The following is a 26,669-nucleotide window of genomic DNA, read 5'->3' as shown; positions in this document are numbered from 1 at the left end:
CACTATCATTTCTTATTCTTTTATTCCCTTTGTCTTGGTTTTTTTTCATCCGACCCCTCACTACCTCCTCATTCCCTTTATTTCTCCCTTCACAATAATCCACCTCTCCCCAGCTGCCTACCTCTGGTCCCAAGTCTCTATCCCTTTCCTTCTCCACTTTCTTTCCCTCAACAGGTTCCAAAACACACTCACGCATCAAGCAAAACACAGCCAGCTTCCAGTCCAACCACTCTAGCCCTAGCCCGGTGACTAATCATAGCTAGCTTCTTTCCATCTGTACCTCATAGAAGGACACAGAATGCCCCGACTCAACAAGCTGTATACAGATTAATAAGGTGGGCGAACCCTCTCTTTCACCGCAGACCAATTGAACGCGGCGGTTCTTCACCCCGCCGCCTCTTACAACGAGCGTACAGAAGGAGGGCGCTGATTGGCTCTGAGTGTTACCTTCGCACGTTCGCAACAGCAATCGGCTGCAGAGGTTGCCCGTCAACCCTTTGTGACGTCACTTTACGGAGCAGCGGGACGTGTCTTCCTGTTGGTTACATAATCATCAGGTGTTCTTTCTGGCGGAGGGTCGGGGAGTCGGGGATCGTTGGTCCTGTATCCCGTTTCAGGAATTCGGCGTGAAGGGATCCCGCAGGGAATCACTGCAGCTCAGACCTGACCTGTGCTAACGCTAGCATCTGCCATGGCCCTGATCAAAGTAACTCGGAAGCTCCTGAACAGGCTCCCGACAGCCGCCAGTTCCTTTCGGACGCAGGGGACGGCGAAGGCACTAAGAGGTGAGGGGACATCTATTTATAGTGAGGTGCGGGGTTGCTTATTATTAGCGTGGCCAAGAATGTCAGTTGTATAACTTTCTCGGACATGGAAAGGGATTAATATGGATCCAATTTGAATTAGGTCAAAACGAAGAAATTTCCAGGTTCTAACCTTAACAAAGCGAGAGAGGAGAATTAGCTGTATTTAAATGGGAAAATGCATCAGAAAGTATTACAGCGAAGCGTATCATTTAAAGAAACAATGCTTAATTTGCCGAAAAAACATTTCTCTGAGACGCAAAATTCCAAAAGTAAAGATGTACCATTTCCGACTGACGGGAGAAAAATTAAAAAACATTACAAATGATGTCATCCTAAAATGAGATTTATAAAGTTGCCAGGAATCGCGGTAGGCCTGAGGATAGGGACGAATTAAACTCAGCACAGGAAGACGGGAGATCGATCAAGAGAGGAAAGGCAGATTTCTGGGCCCAGCTTAGGAATGCAACTATGAAGAAGGCACGCCACTGGTCCTGCTTTCTTAGAAGGATAAGGAGATTCAGCAAGTCCTCAAAAAGCTCTGTAGATGCACCGTGGAGAGCTTTCTAGCGGGTTGCATCACCACCTGGTATGGAATCTCCAACGCACAGGGCAGACATCCCACCCTGCAAAAACTCATTTCAGGGAGGTAGCACCCCCGCCCCCCGCAACCCCATATTCCACCCCCCCCGCCGACCTCTAAGGTGTATGTAATACTTTGTTTAGTGATTTTGTCTAATCTGTAAACCAAGTTGGGTATATGCAGAAAATGTGATATTAAAATATGTACTTATATTATATTATCATGTTTATTCTATTACAACTTTAATCAAGTCTACAGGGAGTTTGGCATCATCACGTAGGACATCAATAGAGTAGCTCCTTAGTAGCTAGCCAGCTAGTTTAAATAACGTTAGCTACACTAATGAACGAATGACACCTGTTAAACTCACCTCAACATGTCTTTTACATTTTAACCCACCATGGGCAATAGAAAAGTCACTGTTGCAAACGGTGCAGCGAGCAACACTGTCATTATTTTTGAGGTCGACTGTAAAGCCCGTCCACAGAAAATTGATAGGTCTACTTAGCCGGGGTCCCCAACATTTTTTGCACCTCGGACCAGTTTAATATTGACAATGTTCTTGCGGACCGGCCGACCGGGGGAGGTGGGGGGAGTGTTAATTACGACTGGAGTATAGGTGATAAGTCAATAGCATCATACCATTTTAAGTAACGTTTGGATATTAAACACACAGCGAATATTTTCCCCGTATGAACATATAAACTCATTGCAACACACCAATATCACTGAATCAGTGGGAGCCCTGGGCTTGTTTTCCTGCAACAAGACGGTGCCATCGAGGGGTGATGGGAGACAGCGATACTCGAAGGGGGTTCCTTATATCCTGTCCATTCTGCAATTTAGTATTCATTGCAGAGATGTGTTGGAAATGGAAGCAACGTTTTCAGTGCTTTCGTGGCTATCTCAGGATATTTAGCCTTGACTTTGATCCAGAATGCCGGCAGAGATGTTATGTCAGACATACTTTTCAGCCCGTCGTCATTTGGAAGCTCGAGGAGTTGATCTCCCTTCCCGCTGAAATGGATGACGCGCGGGTAATGACCTCGCGTGCGTTCAAGTTCAACAGTGGGCGTGACAGGGAATGAGGAAAGGTGCAGCTGACTCATATTGTTTCCTGGCGGCCCGGTGGTTGGAGACCACTCTTAGCACGAAGAGAGACCAATCAGGATGCTCACTCTCCCGCTCAAAAAAAATTGATTTCTGGGATATTGCATATAATTTCTGGGCATCAGGGAGCCACTATCGATATGCGGGAGACTCCCGGAACTTCCGGGAGAGGTGGGATGTCTGACATGGATACGAGGCTGCAGAGAGGTTGACTCAGTCAGTTCCATCATAGGTACAGCCTCGCCCACTGTTGAGAACGTTTACAAGATGATGTCTTGGAACAAGGCAGAACTAGGCACCCCCCCCCCCCCCCAGCCCTCTTCTCTGTGCTACCATCGAGCAGGCAGGCAGTGCAGGAGCTTGAAGACCTAGTTCAACAACACTGCCATCATGTTCAACAATGCAGGACTATATTTCTTTTTCTCTCTGTCTTGCACTAATGTTTTTATTTTATTGTGTAGGTTATGTATTATTTATGGTAATTTAAGTTGGTTAACTTGTAATTTTGGGGTGGTGGGGTGGAGATATGATTCCATCAGAGGAGGTGTTAGGCGTCCCTTCCCTCCAGAAGAAACTAAGATACTGTGAGAATATGCGATATAAAGTCATGAGGGCAAATGTGTCCTTACAAAGAGAGATGAGGCTATATAATGAAAATGTGAAAATGGAAGATTTTCTCATGGAAGGCTAACTATTATCGTTTCCTTCCATGAATCTGTTTAAAGGAAGGTTGTAACCTGTATTACCTCACTATTTTTGCTCTTTTGGCACTATTTATTTGTATTTCTCATTGTAACAGTAATTTTATGCATTGCTCTGTATGCTACCACAAGACAACAAATTTTGCAATGTACGTCAGTGATAACGAATCTGATTCTGGAAAACCTGACAGAAATTTCAGAACCAAGAATCTCAATGCGAAAGAGGAACTGAAGTAAATATTCGCACAGACCTAGTAGTCAGACTTGGTAAGAAGTAGGGGAGGAGGCAGTGAGCAAGGGTGCCCGAATGCTGGGTAAAGCTGAGTGTGTGCAAGTATTAATACTTGTGCAGCTAGCTGAGTGCAGTTTGTAGTTCCAACTGCTCCAGCTGTTCCAACTTGCACTGCACAGCATGAATGTCAGTGCCCCAGTGCAGAACGTGAACAGCGTTTAGTATCGTAGGTCAGGAATTCGTTGTTGCTGCACTGAGGAGACACGTTGGGCAGGGAATGAGGTGGTAGGTCTACATCCTGTCAGAAGGACATGGCAGAAGAGGAGCAGTCTACGGAAAATGGGAATGAGTAGTACAGCATCTCAGCAGAGAGGGAGTGAAACAGACTTTGTTTAAAGATTAGCTTTAAAAATACTTTAAGATGGTTTAAAGATATTTATTGCTTATTTATTTTTTGTGTATTTGCACAATTGTTGCCCACCCTGTTGGTGTGGTCTTTCACTGATCCTGTTACAGTTATTGGATGTATTGAGTATGCCCACAAGAAAATGAATCTCCGCGATGTATATGGTAACATGTACTTTGGTATAGATTTACTTTATTTATCGCATGTACATCGAAACGCAGTGAAGTGTGACATTTGTGTGAGAGACCCACACAATCTGAGGATGTGCTGTGAGCAACCCGCAAGTGTCACTGTGCTTCTGGCACCAACGTAACCCACCCACAGCTCACTAACCCTCACCTGTACATCTTTGGAATGTGGGGAAAAACCCATGTGGTTATGGGGGAAAACATGCAAATTCCTTATCGACAATGGCGGGAATTGGACTCGGATCGCTGGCACTGTAAACCATTACGCTCGCCACTACACTATCCCTAGGTGATGGGGTGTTTGAGTACTTGCCTGTGCCAAGTTAATTCCCACAGATGCTGAAAACAGCTTCATTTATACAGAATTTGATATTCCTGATTAACTTGTAATACAAGTAGCTGCTGACAAACTTCCCAATACTGTATTACCTGGGAATATGGTAGTAAAAGGTTTGCACTTTTACTGACTCCCTAAGTTTTAAATCCTAAAATAAAAAATTAAATCAGTAAGGTATGTCTTAAGAATTGAAATTTAATTTCTCTTTTTTCATTCTGTCCTTCAAGGCCTTTGGAGCTTTGGGGAACTTTCCAAATCTGCAACAACTTCTGCACAATTTCGCTTGGTCATGTTAAATTTGAGAGATCGCAAGTAATGCAGATTGGCACTGAGATCTTTTCCAAGTCTGTGATCGAGGGTGTCACCACACTTCAGAGATAGAAGTCTTGGTCTAGTTCTATGTCTGAGTTCAGGCACTTCAGTGAGTCAGTATTGTGTATCTCAGCAATACAGAAAACTGTGAATAGAAAGGGAAGTTTGTAGCTTTAGTTCAGAAGCCAATGGGATTCTCAGTTGTAAGCTGCAACAAATGAGAATTAGACAGGGCCTTTGTGTTTTCACCTTATCCAGGCAGACTTAATGCTTTTTTTTAATGCTGTAGAAGTTCGGGACCTATTGACCATTCTTAGATTAAATTGGGGAGATCTCAAGGTATGAAAAGCTTTATTATGAGGCCAAATGTTCATTCTGGGTGGTGCAGTGGGGAAGTCCTTTAGTAATTAGAATGCTAATTTTAATGAAAAGCTTCTCTAGCATACTGTATATACAGATCATTGAGATAGAACAGGGTAAAACAATAACAATGTAGAATAAAGTGCAAAAGCTACCAAAAGAGGTAAACAATAATGTGCAAAAAAAACCAAGTTAGATTATGAGGCACGAGTACAAGAGGTCCATTCCAAAGTCTGACAAGTGGGGTGGAAGCTGTCCTTGAGCCTGGTATTTCCAGGCTTTTGTACCTCTGCTCGATGGGAAAGGGGAGAAGAGAGAATATTCACAATGGGAAAGGAGAGAAGAGAAAATATTCAGGGTGGGTGGGGTATTTGATTATGCTGGCCGCTTTACTGAGGCAGCAAGAAATATAGACAGTCGATGAAGGAGAGGCTGGTTGATAATTTTATTTCAGATTCCAGGCATCTGCAGAATTTTACTTTCATGTAAATTGAAAGCTTATTGCAGGAAATTAATATCGTGAAAGGGAAAATATAACCTGCATTTACTTTCTTTTCACAGAGAAAAATGAAAGATTTGAAGAGACGAAAACCTCAAAGTGTAGGTCATAATTAAAACTCACTACATTGTGTGTGGATATTTTCGTGCGGATGTTGTTTGTTTATTGAGATATAGTGTGGAATAGGCCTTTCTGGCCCTTCAACCTGTGCTACTCAGCAACCCCCAACTTAACCCTAGCTTAATGGTTTGCAATAACCAGTTAACCTAATAACTAGTATGACTTTGGACTGTGGGAGGAAACCAGAGCACCTGGAGGAAACCCACACATTCCAAGGGGAGAAGCTGCAGACTACTTGCAGCTGATACTGGAATTGAACTCTGAAATCTGATGTCCTGAGCTGTAATAATCTTCTATGTGATCTGTTTTGAGACTATCATCATCCCAATGAATTTATTTTAGCAGTCAGTTAACAGATTAAAGCACAGCACTGTTGAAAATTTAATCATGTCTGTAAGACAGCTTATGAGCTGAGTATTTACTGTGGTGTTAGTGTTGATTTTGGGTTGGGAATTTCTGGAATTTTTAAAATATCAGTCTATTCTCTCCAGCAGCGGCTGGTGTCCAGTTTGACTGGCGAGATGCCCTAAATCTGGAGGGTCAACTCACAGAAGAGGAGATCCTGATTCGAGACTCGTTCCGTGCATATTGCCAGACAAAGCTGATGCCCAGGATTCTCATGGCAAACAGAAATGAAGGTACAGACGCTGAACTATGTCCATTGCAGTTTGTTTGGGTACATCAACATATTCTTGACTCCCAATTCAATTCACAAAATTCAAACAATACTCTTCTATGTCAGTTACAAACTTAAAGGCTAGTTGTTATTAGAAAAGGAGCTGAATTTAGGTCAGTGACTGTAGAGAATGTGATTCAGTGAGAGGTGTGTTAATTTCTTGCCCAGACGTTTGGCAAAAATAGCTGTGAGTCTCGATCCTTGGTCAGTTGGGGTGATAAAGAGAACTGTATGCATTGTTGAAGTTCTCACAATTGGTGTTAATTCACAAGAGTGAGGATTAAATGTCCAGATGACTGACCCCGCCCCCCCCCCCCCCCCCCCCATTGCTCTTTACTCTGCACACTGCACAGAACAACTTTCATGGCTCTGATCTGGGAATACAAATCCAGAATTCCTTTAAAGTGGTGTCATAGGTAGACAAGCTAGTAAAGAGAGCTTTTGGCACACTGGACTTGTTATGTGCGTGCAGTACGTGCCCATATTATTTTTGTTTTGTGTTCTCTTCCCCCCCCCCCCCCCCCCCCGCCTACCCGGTCCAGCTTTGCTTGTTTAAGGTATGATGAGCTGCTGTCAGACTCCATTCAGAGCACTGCTGCTCCATTCCCAATGAGTTGGAGTTTTTTTTCTCTTTTGAGTAATGACCGCGTTATTGAGTGTTCTCTGGTTAAGTTGGTGGGATTTGTTCCCTGGTGGGGGTACGCTATCAGATACTATGTTGCAGAGTTGAGCATTTGAGCAGCTGGGATTTAGTTAGTGTTTGTTGGTTAGGTAGACGGGGACAGGAGAGTGCTCTTAAACCATGCTGACTGGTTTGGTCGGTGTCACTCATTGTGTAAGCTCACTGCTGTTTGTGTGAAAGTCTCTCGGTGTGGATATGGACCAGTTTACAGTGCAAGTGTTTATGAGCAATCCTACAGTAGAGCAATTAGACACGCGCCATTGTGGAAGTTGAACCTGGATAAAGTCACTCAGAGACCGTATAAGTACACACTCTTTATTCAAAGCACCCGGGGCTTACTCAGTTAGTCGCTCAAACAAGAACAGTCTTTCTGTCACTGTTCATGCCCGATCCACCAACTAACTCACAATTTCCCTTACGAATGGATATATTCATTCAGATACCCCCCCATACATACCAAGCTGGAGTCAGACTTATCTATTGCTTGACAGTACCGAGATACAAATGACAGAATAGGCATAATGGCCTAATACACAAAACAGAGAGGAGCTGTCCTATTTCTACGTATGACTGCACAAGACCTGGACCATATATAGACCTGGACCACACCTGAAACAAGCAAAGCTGGACCGGGACCATATCCCTCCATACACCTCTCATCTATGTACCTGTCCAAGCTTTTCTTAAATGTTATGTGAGCCCGCATTTACCACTTCATCTGGCAGCTCATTCCACACTCCCACCACTCTGTGTGAAGAAGCCCCCCCCCCCCCAATGTTCCCTTTAAACTTTTCCCCCTTCACCCTTAACCTATGTCCTCTGGTTTTGGATGTTGCTGGGACTTGAGGACCCAAGTTACAGAGAAAGGTTAAATGTTAGTTCTTTATTCCCTGGGGCACAGGAGAATAAAGGAGATTTGATGCCAGTGTACAAAATTATTAGGGGTATAGATAGGGTTAATGCATGCAAGTTTTTCCACTGAGATTGGGTGAGACTAGAACCAGAGATTAAGTGTGAAAGGTGAAATGTTTGAAGGGGGTCTTCACGTGAGGTGGTGAGAGTGGAATGAGTTAACAGCAGAAGTGGTGGATATAGAGTTGAATGCAACATTAAAGAGAAGTTTGGGTAAGTACATGGATGGGGGAGGGGTATGGAAGGCGATGGTCCTGGTGCAGCTCAATGGGACAAGGCAGAAAAACAGGTTGGGGAGCTGAGGAACTTGTTTCTGTGCTGTAGTGCTTTGTGACTGTAACGTGAAATGTCTGCTGTTAATCTATCATTGTACTTAATTATATTCAATCCACTTTCAAACAAGTTTCTTATTTGATGACTGTATCTCTAACCATTCACATTTTTCCATCCTCCTCCCAGTGTTTCACCGTGAAATTCTGCAGGAGATGGGCGAGCTGGGAGTACTGGGCTCTACAATTAAAGGTAACACACATTCAGAACTTACCTTCACCACTCGTTGGTTTAAAGAGAATTTGAAGCTTGAGCCGCTAAACAAACTATAATGTCAGTCAAGCAATTTCACTTCATCCGCCTCCCACTGGCCACATATTTTAATTTGACTTCTCATTCCCATTTGGGCTTGTCTGTCTTTGGCCTCCTCAGCTGCTACGGTGAGGCTGCACTCATTTGGAGGAGCAACACCTCATACTCTGGGTATCCTCTAACCTAATGACACGATCATCAATGATTTTTTTAAAACTTCTGATAATCTCTCTGTCTCCATCCCCCCCATCTTCTTTCTTTTTCCATTCCCATCGTGGTTCCCCTCTTGCCCTTTCTTCTCTCACCTGCCATCACCTCCCTCTGGTTCTCTTCCTTTTCCTTTTCTTCCATGGTCCATTGTCCCCTCCTATTGGATTTCTTCTTCAGCTCTTTACCTCTTCCACTTGTTCCATCCCAGCTTCTTATTTCATCCCCACCCATGAACCACCTCCCCCTTCACTTGGTCTCACTGATCACTTGCCAGTTTGTACTCCTTCCCCTCCCCCCACCACCTTATTCTAGCATCTGCCACCTTTGTTTCCAGTCCTGATGATGCAGCTTGGCCAAAAATGTTAATTTCCCTCCATAGATGCTGCCTGACCTGTTGAGTTCCTCCAGCATTTTGTGTGTTGCTTACAGCCTCTGCAGATTTTCTTGTATTCATGCAATGTCAGTTTCTGCTTTTTTTTTCAAGAGCGGTTTAATGGAATGGGAACCACTTGGATATTGGTTTAAAGGCAGTTTGATTTTTCTGACTGGGTAGGTACTGGAATTGGGAGTCTAATAGTAGGTTCTGTTTACAGGCTATAGTTGTGCAGGGACCTCCTATGTGTCCTATGGACTAATCGCACGGGAAGTCGAACGGGTAGACAGTAGTTACCGCTCTGTGATGAGTGTCCAGTCCTCCCTTGTCATGTATCCAATTGCTGCCTATGGTACAGAAGACCAGAAGCAACGGTACCTTCCAAAGCTAGGTTAGTCACTATCTCTGATTAACGACCAGTGCATGAGCTCATGGTTCCTTTACAATGAACTGTGAAATAATTGATCTTGTACGGAAGCATCACCTGTATACTTGTTATGTTGATGTCTGTATGGGTGCAATAGCTTGCTTAGTGGTGGATGTCTGTCCTGACACAATTTTTGTTGTAATTCTATCGCAATATTTTAATCGAATCTGTCTCCTGTTGAATCAACTTTAAAGAAGAAAGAAAAACAGCATTCCCACAAAACATTTTTACATCTTTGTGTGTAAGAGGATTGAAAAGGGGGCTTGTTTTGTTCTGAACATAGTGGGAATGGTATGTTGGTGCTGGAATGTGTGGTGACACTTGCAGGCTGCCCCTAGCATATCCTTGGTTGTTGTGTGGTTGTTAACACAAAACAGTGCATTTCACTGTATGCTTCAATGTACGTGCAATGGATCTGGCTTGGCTGTAATCTGCCTTAATGTAATTGCTCATCTTGTTTCTCTGTCCTTGCTTCCCTGTAGCCAAAGGGGAACTGTTAGGTTGCTTTGGTCTAACAGAACCAAACCACGGAAGTGATCCTTCAAGCATGGAAACCAGGGCGAGGTTCAACACTAGTAGTAACACCTACACACTAAATGGATCAAAGACCTGGTAATGTGGTGTAATATCAATTGCATCTTTTCCTTCGTTCTAATACAGAGGTGGGTGGAGGCTCTACAAGTTTACTATTGATTACCTAAATTGCAAGGGCTCACAACTTGTACAGAATGTCAAGATGTGAGGTAATCTGAGTGACCGACTTGGGGTCCAAGGTTTTCACTTGACCTGAGAGCGTACTAACTGCTCGTTACGCCTCTGGCGATTAGGGCAGCAATAAAGATCTGCCGTCTCTGGCAGTGTTCAGACTTTCCTTCATTGTGGCAGTAGCTTCTCGGTTTTCACTACTATCAGTCATGCAAGTTCTGGGTGGATACTCAGGAATATCATCACACTCAGATATGGATGGATTCCTCATTGCTGTTTCTGTAACTATTTTTCTTTTACCAGTCGGGGTTCTTCATCCTGAGCTGAACCCCTAAACCAGGAGGACAAGAGGACGACTCTTAGTCTGGCCTCTACCCTTTGACCTGTTTGGCATGGGTGTCAATACCAAGAGCCAAAGCATTAAGCCCTGACTCCAGCCAGTGTAGCTCTTGGGGTCATTGAGGCACTCAAGCCTCCAAACCATGAAAGGCTGTGGTCCTCTTGGAATGTATGAGGAGTGTTTGATGGCTCTGGGCCTATACTCGCTGGTGTATAGCAGAGGGGTGGTCTCATTTAAACTTATCAAATAATGAAAGACATAGAAAGAGTGGACAGAGAGAGGATGTTTCCCAGAGTGAACGAATCTAGGACCAGAGGGCAAGCCTCAGAATACAAGGGCATCCCTTTAGAACAGAGGTGGGGAATGGAGGGCCAGACTGGTGAATCTGTGGAATTCATTGCCAGAGGTAGCAGTGGAAGTCAAGTCATCGGTGTATTTAAAGCAGAGGTTGATAGGTTCTTCATTAATAAGGGTGTCAAAGATGACAGAGAGAAGACAGGATCATGGGGTTGAGGGGGATAATAAATTAGCCATGGTGATCAGACTCGGTTGGGGCTAATGGCCTAGTTCTGCTCTTGTGTCTTGTGTTCTTGATTGGAAAAGAAAAATACTTGTGAAAGGTTGTGCCTGTTTCTCCTGCCAGGATTACTAACTCCCCCATGGCTGACATCTGTGTGGTCTGGGCCAAGTGTGACGATAGGAAAGTACGTGGCTTCCTGCTGGAGAAGGGGATGAAGGGCCTGACCATGCCAAAGATCGAAGGCAAGTTCTCATTGCGGGCCTCGTCCACTGGGATGATTCTGATGGAGGACGTTGAGGTTCCTGCTGAAAATCTGCTTCCCAATGTAGTGGGACTCCGGGTGAGTGTTTATCTCATAAGAGCAGGGATCCCCAACCTTTTTTGCACTGTGGACAGGTTTGATATTGACAATATTCTCACGGACTGGCCAATGGGGGAGGCGGGGGGTGTTCAAGTAGGATTGCCAACTTTCTCACTCCCAAATACGGGACAAAAGTAGCAGTCAAATACGGGACACTTGTGTTTACCCCGGGAAAGACTACCAAGACCATGAAGCCTTGTGCAGGCACCTGTGTGTGCATGCGTGTATGTGCCGTTTTTTTTCTACAAATCAGTTTTGGCTTAATCTTCCCAATTCTGTTACGTGAAACTACACTGTACATACATTATTTCTACTTTATATAGGCTGTGTATTTATCATATCATTCCTGCTTTTACTGTGTTAGTGTTATTTTAGGTTTTGTGTTATTTGGTATGATTTGATAGGTTATTTCAAGTTCAACAGTGCGTGACGGATTGAGGAAAGGTGCAGCTGACTGGTATCGTTTCATATCGCCAAATCATATCGTTTCCTAGCACATGCTTTGAGGCCCGGTGGGTGGGGACCACTGCCGTAAATAATAGGCTTGGGGAGGATCCTGAGAAGATTCATGAGAATGATCTCGGGAGTGAACAGGCTAACTTTGAAGGAGAGTTTGATGTCCCTGGGCTTGTACTTAGCGGAGTTCAGTAGAATGAGGGGGATCTCCTTGAAATCTATTGAATGTTGGAAGACTGAGATAGAGTGGATGTGGAGAGGAAGTTTCCAGTAGTGGGGGAGACCAGGAGCAGAAGACACAGCCTCAATATAAGAATGTGTCTTTAGGTCTTGTGATTGGGGGTGACATCTTGCAGTTGATCAAAACAGTACAATTTCAGTGGTGTAAAGGGTGGCGGGGTAGAGAACGTCTCTACCAAAGGAGGGGTAAGGGTCTCCTCTCCACTAGCCTGCAGGTCACCCTTGGGCAAGGTGTAGCACCTGCCTTGTCCTCCCCAGAATCGGGGTCACATGAAGCAGTTAGTGGACAGCTGTGTGACAGTTGGTGCATATCACAAGTCCTGGTTATGTGACCACTAACTCGAGGCAAACAATCTTTGGAGTATTGATAGTGGCTGGGGTCACACTGTTCAGAAGAAGGCAATGGCAAACCAATTCTGTAGAAACATTTGCTAAGAACAATCATAGTCATGGATAGAGAAAAGAATAACAATATAATGGGGTCATATGACACATAATGATCACATTCAGTAACTGAGTGGCAGTCAGCACCGCTACTTCAAGGAGCCAGGCTCGATCTTGACCTTGGATGCTGTCTCTGTGGAGTTTGCAGGTTCTCCTGTGACTACATGGGTTCTCCCAGATAATTCCTGAAATGTTATACACTCAGCCAGCTTTATCACAGGCATAGCTCTTCCCCCACCATCAGGGATATCTTCTCAAGGCAGTGTCTCAAAAAGCATCCATCACTAAGGACTCACCATCTGGGACACGCCGCCTTGTTACTACCATTGAGAAGGAGGTATAGCAGCCTGAAGACAAATTCAATATTTTAGAAACAGCTTCTTCCGTTCTGTTATCAGAATTCTGAATGGTCCATGAACACTACCTTGTTATTTCTCTTGCACTTTATTTATTTTTGTAACATTTTATTAATGGGGTAATGCGGTAGATTAGCAGCTAGCACGAGGAAATTAGCAGTTAGCACAATGTTTTATAGCGCCAGCGATCTGAGTTTAATTCCTGCCCCTGCTGTGAAGTGTTTGTACATTCTGCCAGTGACTTCATGGGCTTCCTCTGGGTGATCCAGTTTTCTCACTCAGTCAAAATACACAAGGTTAAGATCAGTAAGTTGTGGGCATGCTGTGCTGGTACCAGAAACATGGTAATACTTACAGGCTGCCCCAGGAACATCCTTGGTTGTTAATGTTCACAATGTATTTCCCTGTTACAAACAAGAGAAAATCTGCAAACGCTGGAAATTCAAGCAACACACAAAATGCTGTAGGAACTATTTCACTGTATGCTTTGATTCTGTTTACATGTGACAAACAAAGCTAGTCCCTAACCAAATCTCAGTACGCCTTTGTCAGAAGTTCCATGCTCCGAAGTCGTGATGGGTACTAGGTTGATTTTTCTTTGCTTTTTAAATGTTTGAATGTTCCTGAAATCTTTGCTCAGGAGAGCAAGAATGTGTACCTTTGACCTGTGATTTCTCTTTTTCTATTAAAATTCTACTAGTACTGAACCTTGGACTGAATCAAAGGCAAAGTAAATATATTATACTACTTTGATATTTTTCTTCCAGGCATTTACAGGAAAATAAAGAAATACAATACAATTTTCTGAAAAACTATACATAAAGACCGACAAACAACCAATTTGCAATGGAAGACAAATTGTGCAAATTAGTAAATAAATAATACCAAGAACACAAGCTGTAGAGCCCTTGAAAGGGAGTCTGTAGATTGTGGAATCACTTCAAAGTTGGAGTTAACTACACCAGTTCAGGAGCCTGATGTTTGAAGGGTAATAACTATTTCTAAACCTGGTGGTGTAGAACCTTAACGCTCCTGTACATCCTTACCGATGGTAGTAGCAAGAAGAGAAAATGGCCTGGATGGTGGAGGTCTTTGATGAAGGCTGCTTTCTTGTGGCAGTGCTCCTTGTAGATGCCCTCAATGGTGAGATGGGCTTTCTCTCTAATGGTCTCGGCTGTGCCCACACATTTCGTAGACTTTCCCATTTCTGGGCATTGGTGTTTCCATACCAGACATGATGAGATGCTCGCCACTGAAGTTTGATGTGGCGTGCTGAACCTACGCAAACTTCTAAGAAAGTAGAGGCTGTGCCGTGAATCCTCTGTGTTGGCACTTGCGTGTTGATCCCAGGACAGATCCTCTGATATGATCATTCCAAGGAATTTAAAGTTACTGACCCTCACCACCTCCAATACCCTAATGAGGACTGGCTCATGGACCTCCGACTTGCTCCTGTGGTTAATAAGCGGCTGTTTGGTTTAGCTGACATTGCGTTAGAAGTTGTTGGACCACTCTGCTGGCTTTTCAGTCTCTCTCCTGCGGGGTATATTGGAGCTCTGACTAATGAATCCTGTAAAGTTTCTGTTTCCCTTTGACTCTTCCAGGGTCCCTTTGGGTGTTTGAACAACGCACGGTATGGAATTGCCTGGGGTACCCTGGGAGCTGCTGAGTTCTGTCTGGAAACAGCTCGGCAGTATGCACTGGATAGGTAAGTGGGTTGGGGGATGGGGGGAGAAGGAATGTGATATTAAGCACTGCAATGACCTGAATCAGGATGTCATTCCACCTTACATTTGCAAGGTGCAGCAGTGCTGGAAAAGAAGAGCTTGGAAGCTGCTCTGGACAGCTAGAGTCTTGTCTTTGTTTTTTTTTAAGGCAGTTGCACCCAGGATCTAATACTGAGCAGGAAAAGTGCTACACCTGCCTCTACACCTCCTTCCTCGCCACCATTTGGGACTCTCAGGTCCTCCTTAAATCTGTGTACTTTAGTTCTTGATTTTCCAGTCCTGGGAGAAAGTTTGTGCACAGGCACCCTGTCTATGCCCCTCATGATTTTATGCACATCTCTAAGGTCACCCCAGAGTTTCTTGCGCTCCAAGTAATAAAGTTCAGCTTCTCCCTGTAACTCCAGCCCTTGAATTCTGGCAACATCTGTGTAAATCTTGGCAATCTTTCTAGATAATGGTGAATATCACCACCTATAATGGCCAGCTGGTGGCACAATGGCATCAGCGCTGAACTCCAGAGCAAAGGTTCCCGAGTTCGAATCCAAGTCGGGCCGCTCCCCGAGCACGCTTTCCATCCGTGCTGGGTTGAGCGTCGAGCTAGCCACTCGGTCTCATTTTTAAAAAAAAAAAGGGTCGAGTCAGGAACGTTCATATCGTTACCTGGTTAATCCGAAAGGAGACCAATCCTGACACCACGTGCCAGACAAGAATGGCTGACTGTCTGGTGCGACACGGGGAAAATAAACACCTATAACAATAATCAGCAGCAACTTCTCAGTAGTTGTTGGTAATGATTCGATGAACCAAGTGGCCTAATTCTGCTCATACGTCTTATGGTTAGTGAACATGAGATATTCCTTATTGTGATGTTTTTTTCTTGTACCATTACAGGATTCAGTTTGGCGTTCCTCTTGCTCGTAACCAGCTTGTCCAGAAGAAACTGGCAGACATGTTGACTGAGATCACACTGGGGCTCCATGCATGTGTGCAGCTGGGGCGTTTAAAGGATGAAGATAAGTGTGTACAAATTACAGCTGCAAACACCACCAGACTGGTCAAGAGCAGAGTGCCTCCAGAAACTTGTTGACCTGTTGTTTTCTTTTATCCTCCTTAGAGCCACGCCTGAAATGATCTCAATGTTAAAACGGAATTCCTGTGGGAAGGCTCTGGATATTGCCCGGCAAGCTCGTGACATGCTGGGCGGGAATGGCATTTCCGACGAGTACCATGTGATTCGGCATGTCATGAATCTGGAGGCAGTGAACACATATGAAGGTGAGGGACCTCAAAGCCCAGGCATGTTTTGCACATTAAAGCTCTCCATTTTCTCATAACACTGCTGCTCTGATATAGTGAGTGGAAGATTTGATTCTGGGGTACAGATCAAGGGCTAATCAGGAGCAGCGATTTATTACGCTGATCCCAATCTGGAGTGCTATTTGGGTGAAGTTTGTTCTTCTGTGAGTACATGGGGTTCTCCTGCTACGTCCCAGAGACATGCTGGGAGGTGAACTGGTTATTGTAAATTTACCTAGTGTAGATGGGTAATAAAGAGACACATGAGAGAAAATAAACTACAAGGAAACGGTATTGCTGCAGTTTGTCTAATAGCCTTGTAGGGTGGAATGGTGGACTCCTAGTTTGCGTAGATCTCCAGTGTGTCTTTCTCAGCTGTCCTATCAGACCACTCAGTTGTGCTTTTACTGTTGCATTAAAGAATGAGACCTGATAAACCACACCACTAGTGGCTGGTGTTCAGTCCAGTGCTCCTCACCCTGATTAGAATTGGTTTTTTATTGTCTCACGTACTGGCATGTAGTGAAAAGATTGTCTTGCATACTGTTCATACAAATCCAATCACAGTGTATTGAGTTAGAATAAGTTGAAACAAAAACGATGTAGGATAAAGTGTAAAAGATACCAAAAAATGCAGTGCAAGTAAACAAAGTGTAAGAGGTGGAAAATCTAGTCAGGTGGAAGAAGGCAGCATACATGAGGTTTAGGAAGCAAGGATCAGATGGGTCTATTGAGGAATATAGGGAAGCAAGAAAGGAGCTTAAGAAGGGGCTGAGAAGAGCAAGAAGGGGGCATGAGAAGGCCTTGGCGAGTAGATTAAAGGAAAACCCCAAGGCATTCTTCAATTATGTGACGAACATAAGGATGACAGGAGTGAAGGTAGGACCGATTAGAGATAAAGGTGGGAAGATGTGCCTGGAGGCTGTGGAAGTGAGCGAGGTCCTCAATGAATACTTCTCTTCGGTATTCACCAATGAGAGGGAACTTGATGGTGAGGACAATATGAGTGAGGTTGATGTTCTGGAGCATGTTGATATTAAGGGAGAGGAGGTGTTGGAGTTGTTAAAATACATTAGGACAGATAAGTCCCCGGGGCCTGACAGAATATTTCCCAGGCTGCTCCACGAGGCGAGAGAAGAGATTGCTGAGCCTCTGGCTAGGATCTTTATGTCCTCGTTGTCCACGGGAATGGTACCGGAGGATTGGACGGAGGCAAATGTTGTCCCCTTGTTCAAAAAAGGTAGTAGGGATAGTCCGGGTAATTATAGACCAGTGAGCCTTACGTCTGTGGTGGGAAAGCTGTTGGAAAAGATTCTTAGAGATAGGATCTATAGGCATTTAGAGAATCATGGTCTGATCAGGGACAGTCAGCATGGCTTTGTGAAGGGCAGATCATGTCTAACAAGCCTGATAGAGTTCTTTGAGGAGGTGACCAGGCATATAGATGAGGGTAGTGCAGTGGATGTGATCTATATGGATTTTAGTAAGGCATTTGACAAGGTTCCACACGGTAGGCTTATTCAGAAAGTCAGAAGGCATGGGATCCAGGGAAGTTTGGCCAGGTGGATTCAGAATTGGCTTGCCTGCAGAAGGCAGAGGGTGGTGGTGGAGGGAGTACATTCAGATTGGAGGACTGTGACTAGTGGTGTCCCACAAGGATCTATTCTGGAACCTCTACTTTTCGTGATTTTTATTAACGACCTGGATGTGGGGGTAGAAGGGTGGGTTGGCAAGTTTGCAGATGACACAAAGGTTGGTGGTGTTGTAGATAGTGTAGAGGATTGTCAAAGATTGCAGAGAGACATTGATAGGATGCATAAGTGGGCTGAGAAGTGGCAGATGGAATTCAAACTGGAGAAGTGAGGTGGTACACTTTGGAAGGACAAACTCCAAGGCAGAGTACAAAGTAAAGGGCAGGATACTTGGTAGTGTGGAGGAGCAGAGGAATCTGGGGGTACATGTCCACAGATCCCTGAAAGTTGCCTCACAGGTGGATAGGGTAGTTAAGAAAGCTTATGGGGTGTTAGCTCTCATAAGTCGAGGGATAGGGTTTAAGAGTCGCGATGTAATGATGCAGCTCTATAAAATTCTGGTTAGGCCACACTTGGAGTATTGTGTCCAGTTCAGGTCACCTCACTATAGGAAGGATGTGGAGGCATTGGAAAGGGTACAGAGGAGATTTACCAGGATGCTGCCTGGTTTAGAAAGTATGCATTATGATCAGAGATTAAGGGAGCTAGGGCTTTACTCTTTGGAGAGGAGGAGGATGAGATGAGACATGATAGAGGTGTACAAGATAATAAGAGGAATAGATAGAGTGGATAGCCAGCGCCTCTTCCCCAGGGCACCACTGCTTAATACAAGAGGACATGGCTTTAAGGTAAGGGGTGGGAAGTTCAAGGGGGATATTAGAGGAAGGTTTTTTACTCAGAGTGGTTGGTGCGTGGAGTCAGTGGTGGAAGCAGATACACCAGAGAAGTTTAAGGGACTACTAGACAGGTATATGGAGGAATTTAAGGTGGGGGGGTTATATGGGAGGTGGGGTTTGAGGGTCGGCACAACATTGTGGGCCGAAGGGCCTGTACTGTGCTGTACTATTCTATGTTATAATGAAGTACATTATGATGCAAAGAGTCCAATAACAGTGGGATAGAAGCTGTCCTTGAGCCTCACGCTTTGTGGATCCAGAACTGGCTTGCCCACAGAAGGCAAAGAGTGGTCGTACCATAGACGGGTCATTTCTGCATGGAGATCGGTCACCAGTGGTATGCCTCAGGGATCTGTTCTGGGACCTCTGACCCCACTTGGTGTACTGTGCTCAGTTCTAGTTGCCTCCCTATAGGAAGGTTGTGGAAACCATAGAAAGGGTGCAGAGGAGATTTACAAGGATGTTGCCTGGATTGGGGAGTATGCCTTATGAGAATAGGTTGAGTGAACTTGGCCTTTTTTCCTTGGAGTGACAGAGGATGAGGAGTGACCTGTTAGAGGTGTAGAAGATGATGAGAGGCATTGGTTATTGTGTGGATAGTCAGAGGCTTTTTCCTAGGACTGGAATGACTAGCATGAGAGGGCAGTTTTAAAGTGCTTGGAAGTAGGTGCAGAGGAGATGTCAGGGGTAAGTTTTTTACAGAGTGGTTAGTGCGTGGAATGGGCTGCTGTTGACGGTGGTGGAGGCGGATACGATAAGATCTTTAAGATTTAGATCTTTTAAGAGACTCCTGGACAGGTACATGGAGCTCAGAAAAATAGAGGGTTATGGGTAACCCTAGGTAATTCCTAAGGTAAGGACATATTTGGCACAGCTTTGTGGGCTGAAGGGGCTGTATTGTGCTGTAGGTTTTCTATGTTTCTATGTATCTTCTGCCCAGTGGGAGAGAAGAGAGCGTCCGGGGTGGGTGGGGTGTTTGTTTATGCTGGCTGCCTTACTGAGGTAGTAAGAAGTACAGTAGAGTCCATAGAGGTTCCTGTGATGTGCTGAGTTGTGTCCACAACACTTTGCAATTTCTTGCAGTCACGTGCAATGCACTTCTCTTGATACATGGACAATTCCTCTTTCCTTCTACTACCCTTGGAAACAGTCATCTCGGTTAACCTTTCTTCTCTGTACTGTCAATTTGCCATTACTGTTTCCTGCACGTCCTGTTGCACTGAGGCTAATTCCACACTTGTAGCATCATTCAGGGGACTGTCAGGCTTCGGAACTGCCTCCATTGTAGAAAGTGATCATTTCTCAAAGCACCTGACTCGTTCTGTATTGGATTTAATCATAGAGCAATTCTATAAGTAGCAAAAGTTTACTGTATAGACCCATTGAACATTTCACTAGTGTGTAGTCTCAACTTCGATCTGTACTGTCGTTGCCGGATTCAGTTGACACCACTTTCGTAGAGTATCTCATGTTAAACTTGCGGATGATAGAGCTGCTTTTCCCAAAGCTTCTGTGAACTGCTCTGCTTCTTTTTGAGATCTATGAATAGTTATGACATTGGTAAGTCACCTTCAATAGAATGTAGACCATAAAGCATAGGAACAGGACAGGTTTCTGGGCCTGTGCAAGCAAGCTAGCTGGAGTGTTTGCTGACATCTTCAACTGCTCCTTGCTTCTAAGATCCCCTCATGTTTTAAGAGGCAACGATAATCCCGGTGCCGAAGAAGAGTAAGGTGGCATGCCTGAGTGACTATCAACCTGTGGCTCTGACATCAATTGCTATGAAGTGCTTCGAGTGCTTGGTTATGGAACACATCAACCACAGCCTACCGGTCAACCTCGATGCTTTGCAATTCGCCTACCGGAGCAACAGGTCAACGGCAGATGCCATCTCTCTGGCCCTACATTCCTCAGAACACCTGGAGAATAAAGACGCATATGTAAGGCTCCTTTTCATTGACTACAGCTCTGCCTTTAATACCATCATTTCAAATAAACTTATTCCTAAGCTCTGGAACCTGGGCCTTAGCACTCAGATCTGCAGCTGGATCTTCAACTTCCTCACAGATAGGACCCAGGCTGTAAAAATAGGGGACAAGCTCTCCTCTACAATCACTCTGAACACCAGTACCCCACAAGGCTGTGTACTCAGGCCCCTGCTGTACTCACCGTACACCCATGATTGTGTAGCCAAGTTTCCATCGAACTCTATATATAAGTTTGCTGATGACACAACAATTGTAGGCCGTATCTCGGGTAATGATGAGTTTGAGTACAGAGAGGAAATTAAGAACCTGGTGGCATGGTGTGAAGACAATAACCTATCCCTCAACGTCAGCAAGACGAAGGAATTGGTTGTTGACTTCAGAAGGAGTAGCGGACCGCACGACCCAATTTACATCGGTGGTGCGCAAGTGGAACAGGTCAAAAGCTTTAAGTTCCTCGGGGTCAATATCACAAGTGACCTGACTTGGTCCAACCAAGCAGAGTCCACTGCCAAGAAGGCCCACCAGCGCCTTTACTTCCTGAGAAAACTAAAGAAATTTGGCCTGTCCCCTAAAACCTTCACTAATTTTTATAGATGCACAGTAGAAAGCATTCTTCTAGGGTGCATCGCAACCTGGTATGGAAGTTGTCCTGTCCAAGACTGGAAGAAGCTGCAGAAGATCGCAAACACAGCCCAGCACATCATACAAACCAATCTTCCATCCTTGGACTCACTTTACACCGCACGCTGTCGGAGCAGTGCTGCCAGGATAATCAAAGACACGACCCACCCAGCCAACACACTTTTTGTCCCTCTTCCCTCCGGGAAAAGGCTCAGGAGCTTGAAGACTCGTACGGTCAAATTTGGGAACAGCTTCTTTCCAACTGTGATAAGACTGCTGAACGGATCCTGACCCGGATCTGGGCCGTACCCTCCAAATATCCGGACCTACCTCTCGGTTTTTTGACTACCTTACTTTCCCTTTTCTATTTTCTATTTATGATTTATAATTTAAATTTTTACTATTTACTATCAATTTTTACTCCAGGGAGCATGATGCGCAGAATCAAATCGCTGTGATGATTGTACGCTCTAGTATCAATTGTTTGGCGACAATAAAGTAAACAGGCCCTTCAGTCCATCATGTTGTGCCACACTAATTAAATGCCTAATAAACTAATTCCTTCTGCCTACGCAAGTCCATATTTCTGTATTCTCTGCATATTCATGTCCCTGCCTAAGAGCTTCTTAAATACTTGCATTGTATTTGCTGCCACCAGTACCCTGGGTGCCAGCATTCTCTGTGCAAGAAAAAAAATCCTTGACCTGTAAATTTCCTTTAAACTTCTCACTTCTGTCCTTAAATTCTGCCCTCTAATGTTAGACACTTCAATCCCCAAAGAAAGAAACTGTCTGTTGACTATATGCTTCTCAATCTTACAAAAATAAGGTCTCTCTTGGTTGACTTGACTGTCCATAACAGGCTGCCTTGGACTCCTCTGGGTCCCCCATAGCGGTCTAATTCTCCATCTGTATGTTGCTCAAGCATTCCTACATCTGCAGAATCTCTTGTGCTTTAACAATTTCTCCTTCACTGCTTCATTCCTCAGGTACTCATGATATCCACGCGCTGATTCTTGGAAAAGCAATCACGGGTCTGCAGTCCTTCACTGTAGAGAAATGATCCCAATTGTTCAACAAAGTGACTAATGGAAAAACAACACCTTGGCAGTTGTTTGTGTGTAGAGCCATATCTCTGGGTAAGATGGGTTATTCCATGTACTGACTTCTGTCAGCTCTCTAAACACTATTTTGCTGTAGAACCATGAAGCAATGTGCATATTTGAAAGAGCTTGGTGATCCATTGCTGCTCTCCTCCGGTATTTATTTAGTTTATTGTATTATTAAAGATATTTACATTGTGCTTGTTTTACTTCCTAACCTGTTGTAACTTTGAAACAAAAGTCTCATCAACTCCCTGTTTGGCACTGGATTTAAATTAAATATTTACTGTACAGAAACATCACAATGGCAGCCATCTGACAGCCGTGTTGGTCCTTTAATTGGAGCTTTGAATGCTCCAATCATATTTCCCTCTTCTCTGTAACCTTCTGTCTTTCAAAATAAATATTCCAGGCAGTAGGCATTTGAATTCATAAACACGAGATTCTGCAGATGCAGGAAATCCAGAGGAATGCACACTAAATGCTGATGGAATTAAGCAGGTTAGGCAGCATCTATGGAGGGGAATAAACAAATGTTTCAGGCCTGAAGAAAGGTATGGACCCAAAATATCACTGCTTATTCCCCTCCGTAGATGTTGCCATCCTGTTGAGTCCCTTCAGTATTTTGCGTGTTACTCTAGGTATTTAAATTCTACTGCTTTTGAGCAAGTAATTTGGAAGAAATTAATGTTTGGATGGTAGATGAGAATGAACTTAATCGGATTTTTTTAAAAAAAATGCATCCACATTCTTGTCAGATTCACAAGACAAAGGAGCAGAAGTAGGCCATTCGGCCCATCGAGTCTGCTCCACCACTCCACCATGAGCTAAACTATTCTCCCATCTAGTTCCAATTTCCAGCTTTTTCCCCATATTCCTTGATACCCTGACTAATTAGATACCTATCAATCTCCTTCTTAAACACCCTCAACGATCGGACCTCCACAGCTGTATGTGGCAACGAATTCCATAAATCCACGACCCTCTGGCTAAAAAATTTCTCCTCATCTCTGTTTTAAATGGGCACCCTCTAATTCCGAGACAGTGGCCTCTTGTCTTGGACTCACCCACCAAGGGAAACAGCCTTTCCACATCTACTCTGTCCAACCCTTTCAATATTTGAAATGTTCCTGAGATCCCCTTTCATTCTTCTATACTCTAATGAATACAGTCCTAGAGCTGACAAACGCTCCTCATATGTTAGCCCCTGCATTCCAGGAATCATCCTCATAAACCTTCTCTGAACTCTCTCCAACATCAGTACATCCCTTCTAAGATAGGGGGCCCAAAACTGCACACAGTATTCCAAATGAGGTCTCACCAGTGTCCCATAGAGCCTCATCAACACCTCCTTACTCTTATACACTATTCCTCTTGAAATGAATGCCAACATAGCATTCGCTTTCCTTACTGCCCATCCAACCTGGTGGTTAACCTTTAGGGTATCCTGCACGAGGACCCCCAAGTCCCTTTGCACTTCCGATTTTTGAATTTTCTCCCCATCTAAGTAATAATCTGCCCAATTATTTCTTCTTCCAAAATGTACAACCGTACATTTCTCAACATTGTATCTCATCTGCCATTTCTTTGCCCACTCTCCTAAACTGACCGTTTCTTCAACACTTCCTGCTCCTCCACCTATCTTGGTGTCATCCAGAAACTTAGCCACAAAACCATTTAATCCATAATCTAAATCATTGATATACATTGTAAAAAGAAGTGGCCCCAACACCGACCCCTGCGGAACACCACTAGTAACCGACAACCAATCAGAATAGGATCCCTTTATTCCCACCCTTTGCTTTCTGCCTATCAGCCAATGCTCCACCCATTCCAATATCTTTCCTGTAATTAAATGGGCTCTCATCTTATTAAGCAGCCTCTTATGCGGCACCTTATCGAAGGCCTTTTTAAAATCCAAATACACAACATCCACAGCCTCTCCCTTGTCAATCTTATTTGAGATTATCTCAAAAAATTCCAATAGGTTGGTGAGGCAGGATCTTCCCTTCATGAAATCATACTGGCTTGGGCCTATCTTGTCAGGCACCTCGAGGTATTTCATAACCTCGTCCTTGAGCATCGACTCCAATAACTTTGGAACTACTGATGTCAGACTAATAGGTCTGTAATTTTCTTTTGCTGCCTCCCTCCTTTGTTAAACGGCAGAACTATATTTGCAACCTTACAGTCCTCTGGAACCATACCAGGTTGTTAAAAATGCTTTTGTAATGCCTTGAAATTTGCTTCAATTCTGAATCTTTTAAACTATCAGATCTCCTCAATTTTTGTACAGGATGTCATGAGTTTGATCACAATTGAGATCACCAGAGAATATGAATTTTCATACTCTCCATGCTATACCAGTCAACTGCTTTAAACTACCCATTATATGCCTCTTAATTTGTGCCTTCACTTATATTAAATATGTACACCTGGTTGCCCTTGAACACAAGTTATAAATTGCATTGCTTCCTCTTACATCTTTATAACATGGGGGAGGTGTCACTTAACTGTTAATAGATTTTCGATTGCACATAAAAACTGAGACTAATTCCAATCAAAGGAACAAACTGTTGTCCCATGGTAACAAACCTAGATTGCCACAGACTGCTGGACCTAATTATAGGAAACTGTGGCCATTGTTTTCTAAATCATTGGTTTATAATGCAGTGGATGGGGCAAGAGGAAATTGCATTAATTGCTCCTCTTCTTTATCCCTTCCCCATCCCAAAGCTCTTAGTTATAAATTTCCATATAATAATGGCAGGTGCCTGGTAGCATAGCAGTTAGTATGATACTTGCAGCTTTGGGTGTTGGAGTTAATTCCAGCACCTTCTGTAAGGAATATATATGTTCTCCCTGTGATTGTTTGGGTTTCTACTGGTTTCCTCCCACAGTCTTGAGACCTGCTGGTTAGTAGGTTAATTGGTCATTGTACATTGTCCCATGATTAGATTAGTGTAAAACAGGGAGGTTGCTGGGCAGTACAGCTTATTGGGCTGGAAGGGCCTGTTCTGCACTGTATCTCTAAATAAAATTTTTAAAATAAATAAGGGAAGAGAACTATTTCTGAAAGTGTAAATCATTCTGGTCTAGAATCACAATGAAGGGAGCTCTTATTGAGCCAGTTTGATTCCATGTTGGATGTGGAAAAGCAGGTTTATTTTTTTCTAGATGTAGATGTGGTTGGCAAGACCACTAGTCATTCTTTATCTCTAACTGTCCGTGAATGTAGTAGTTAGCTACTTTCTTGCACTGCAGATAATGTGGCGAAGGTACTCCTAAAGCTCCATTGGGTAAGAAGTTTTAGCATTTTAGCTGGTAAAACTTCAATGGCGGAACAACACTGAGCTCTGTCTATAGATATTTCTTGATGGGGTATCTCAACACGTGTACATTTTATGTCAGACAAACCATAGTTGCCCATGTTAATTTATGATGGCTTGACATGGAGACTACTAACATGAACAGTGGGTGTTTGGTTATGGTAACCCCTAGCTGATCAAAGTAATGGTAGTACAGCAGTTAGCATAACACTTTACAGCATCTGTTACTGGGGTTCATTTCCTGTCATTGACTGAAAGTACTTTGTTTTCTGCTGACCACACGGGTTTCCTCCGGGTGCTCCTGTTTCCTCCCACATTCCAAAGACATGCTGGTTTAGGTTAGTAAGGTGGACAAGCTATGTTGGTGTTGGAAGCATAGCGACACTTGCAGTGTGGCCCCTGCACATCCTTGGACTGTGTTGGTCGCTGATGCAAACAATTTGTTTCACCGTATTTCAGTGTACATGTGACAAATAAAACTAATCTTTAAGCTTTAACGCAGCATGTGGAATGTTTTGTGACAGGTTGCCTCATTTACTACCTAACAAACTTGACTCCTACGAGATTTGAACATTGAAGCTCATTGAATATTTTATACAATTAAAAGAAAGTGCTCCTTCTCCATAGTTATTCACCAAGCAATTAAATTATCCTTGTCAATATGCTACAAAGTCCCTCTGTCCTAAGATTTCTTTGCAGTCTCCAGATGGATAGAAGCTCCACTGTCTCTTTTGTTCTTGAATCTTTACCTTTGGGAAGAAAACAGCTCTCCTTCAACAGCCACTCTTTCCTGGATAACAGGTATTGACTATGTAAGATTTGTATCTGGCTGCCTCACAGTGTGTTGGTGCATCAGCTACTGTTACTGAAGAAAAAATTGTTTTCAAAATGCTGCTTGTAAAGCCACTATTGTTATAAGCTATAACATGCAAGCCTGAACTAAGGATAAAATGTAATATATGAATTGGAAGAAAATGTTCTTTTGTAAATCCTGTACACAATTAAATTCAGCATGGTTATTTTGTTAATCTACAGAAGTAAATAATAAAGATCCTCTTTTATAGAAATGTTTGTTGTATGCTTTTCCCCTACTGTGCCCTCCTTGAACTTTTTCTCACCCAGCCCCTATTCACTACCATTTCTGCCCTAAAACTGATACATTACACTTCATTGCCTTCAGTTCATAATCTTGGGTTGGAACTTTTCCCTTACAATCAGTAATGCTGCCTGTTGGACTCTTGGA

The 26,669-nt window shown here is 43.7% G+C and overlaps 1 protein-coding gene across 2 annotated transcripts; it reads left to right on the top strand.

Annotated features, from left to right (window-relative positions):
* Window positions 1-532: 532 nt before the first annotated feature.
* gcdhb (glutaryl-CoA dehydrogenase b) lies at window positions 533-26,493 on the top strand. 2 transcript variants are annotated; one of them, XM_072248073.1, is made up of 11 exons: window positions 533-785; window positions 5,594-5,632; window positions 6,146-6,289; window positions 8,381-8,443; window positions 9,307-9,477; window positions 9,996-10,125; window positions 11,202-11,418; window positions 14,540-14,643; window positions 15,554-15,679; window positions 15,777-15,937; window positions 21,984-26,493. In XM_072248073.1, the coding sequence occupies exons 1-11, from the start codon at window positions 692-694 to the stop codon at window positions 22,055-22,057; spliced, it is 1,323 nt and encodes a 440-aa protein (XP_072104174.1). In that variant the 5' UTR covers window positions 533-691; the 3' UTR covers window positions 22,058-26,493. The 2 variants fall into 2 exon arrangements, with proteins under 2 accessions (XP_072104174.1, XP_072104173.1); XM_072248072.1 differs by having other exon boundaries at window positions 6,143-6,289.
* The last annotated feature ends 176 nt before the right edge of the window (window positions 26,494-26,669 follow it).

Source organism: Mobula birostris, chromosome 32 (genome assembly GCF_030028105.1).
Source record: "Mobula birostris isolate sMobBir1 chromosome 32, sMobBir1.hap1, whole genome shotgun sequence".
NCBI classification, from domain to species: Eukaryota; Metazoa; Chordata; class Chondrichthyes; order Myliobatiformes; family Myliobatidae; genus Mobula; species Mobula birostris.
This window is presented reverse-complemented; position numbering and strand designations above follow the sequence as displayed.

Excerpts from the sequence above, each read along its gene's own strand:
- gcdhb (XM_072248072.1), top strand. The coding sequence starts at position 692 with ATGGCCCTGATCAAAGTAACTCGGAAGCTCCTGAACAGGCTCCCGACA. Across the intron at positions 8,444-9,306 it reads ACTGGGCTCTACAATTAAAG|GCTATAGTTGTGCAGGGACC; the intron begins GTAACACACATT and ends TTCTGTTTACAG. Across the intron at positions 14,644-15,553 it reads CGGCAGTATGCACTGGATAG|GATTCAGTTTGGCGTTCCTC; the intron begins GTAAGTGGGTTG and ends GTACCATTACAG.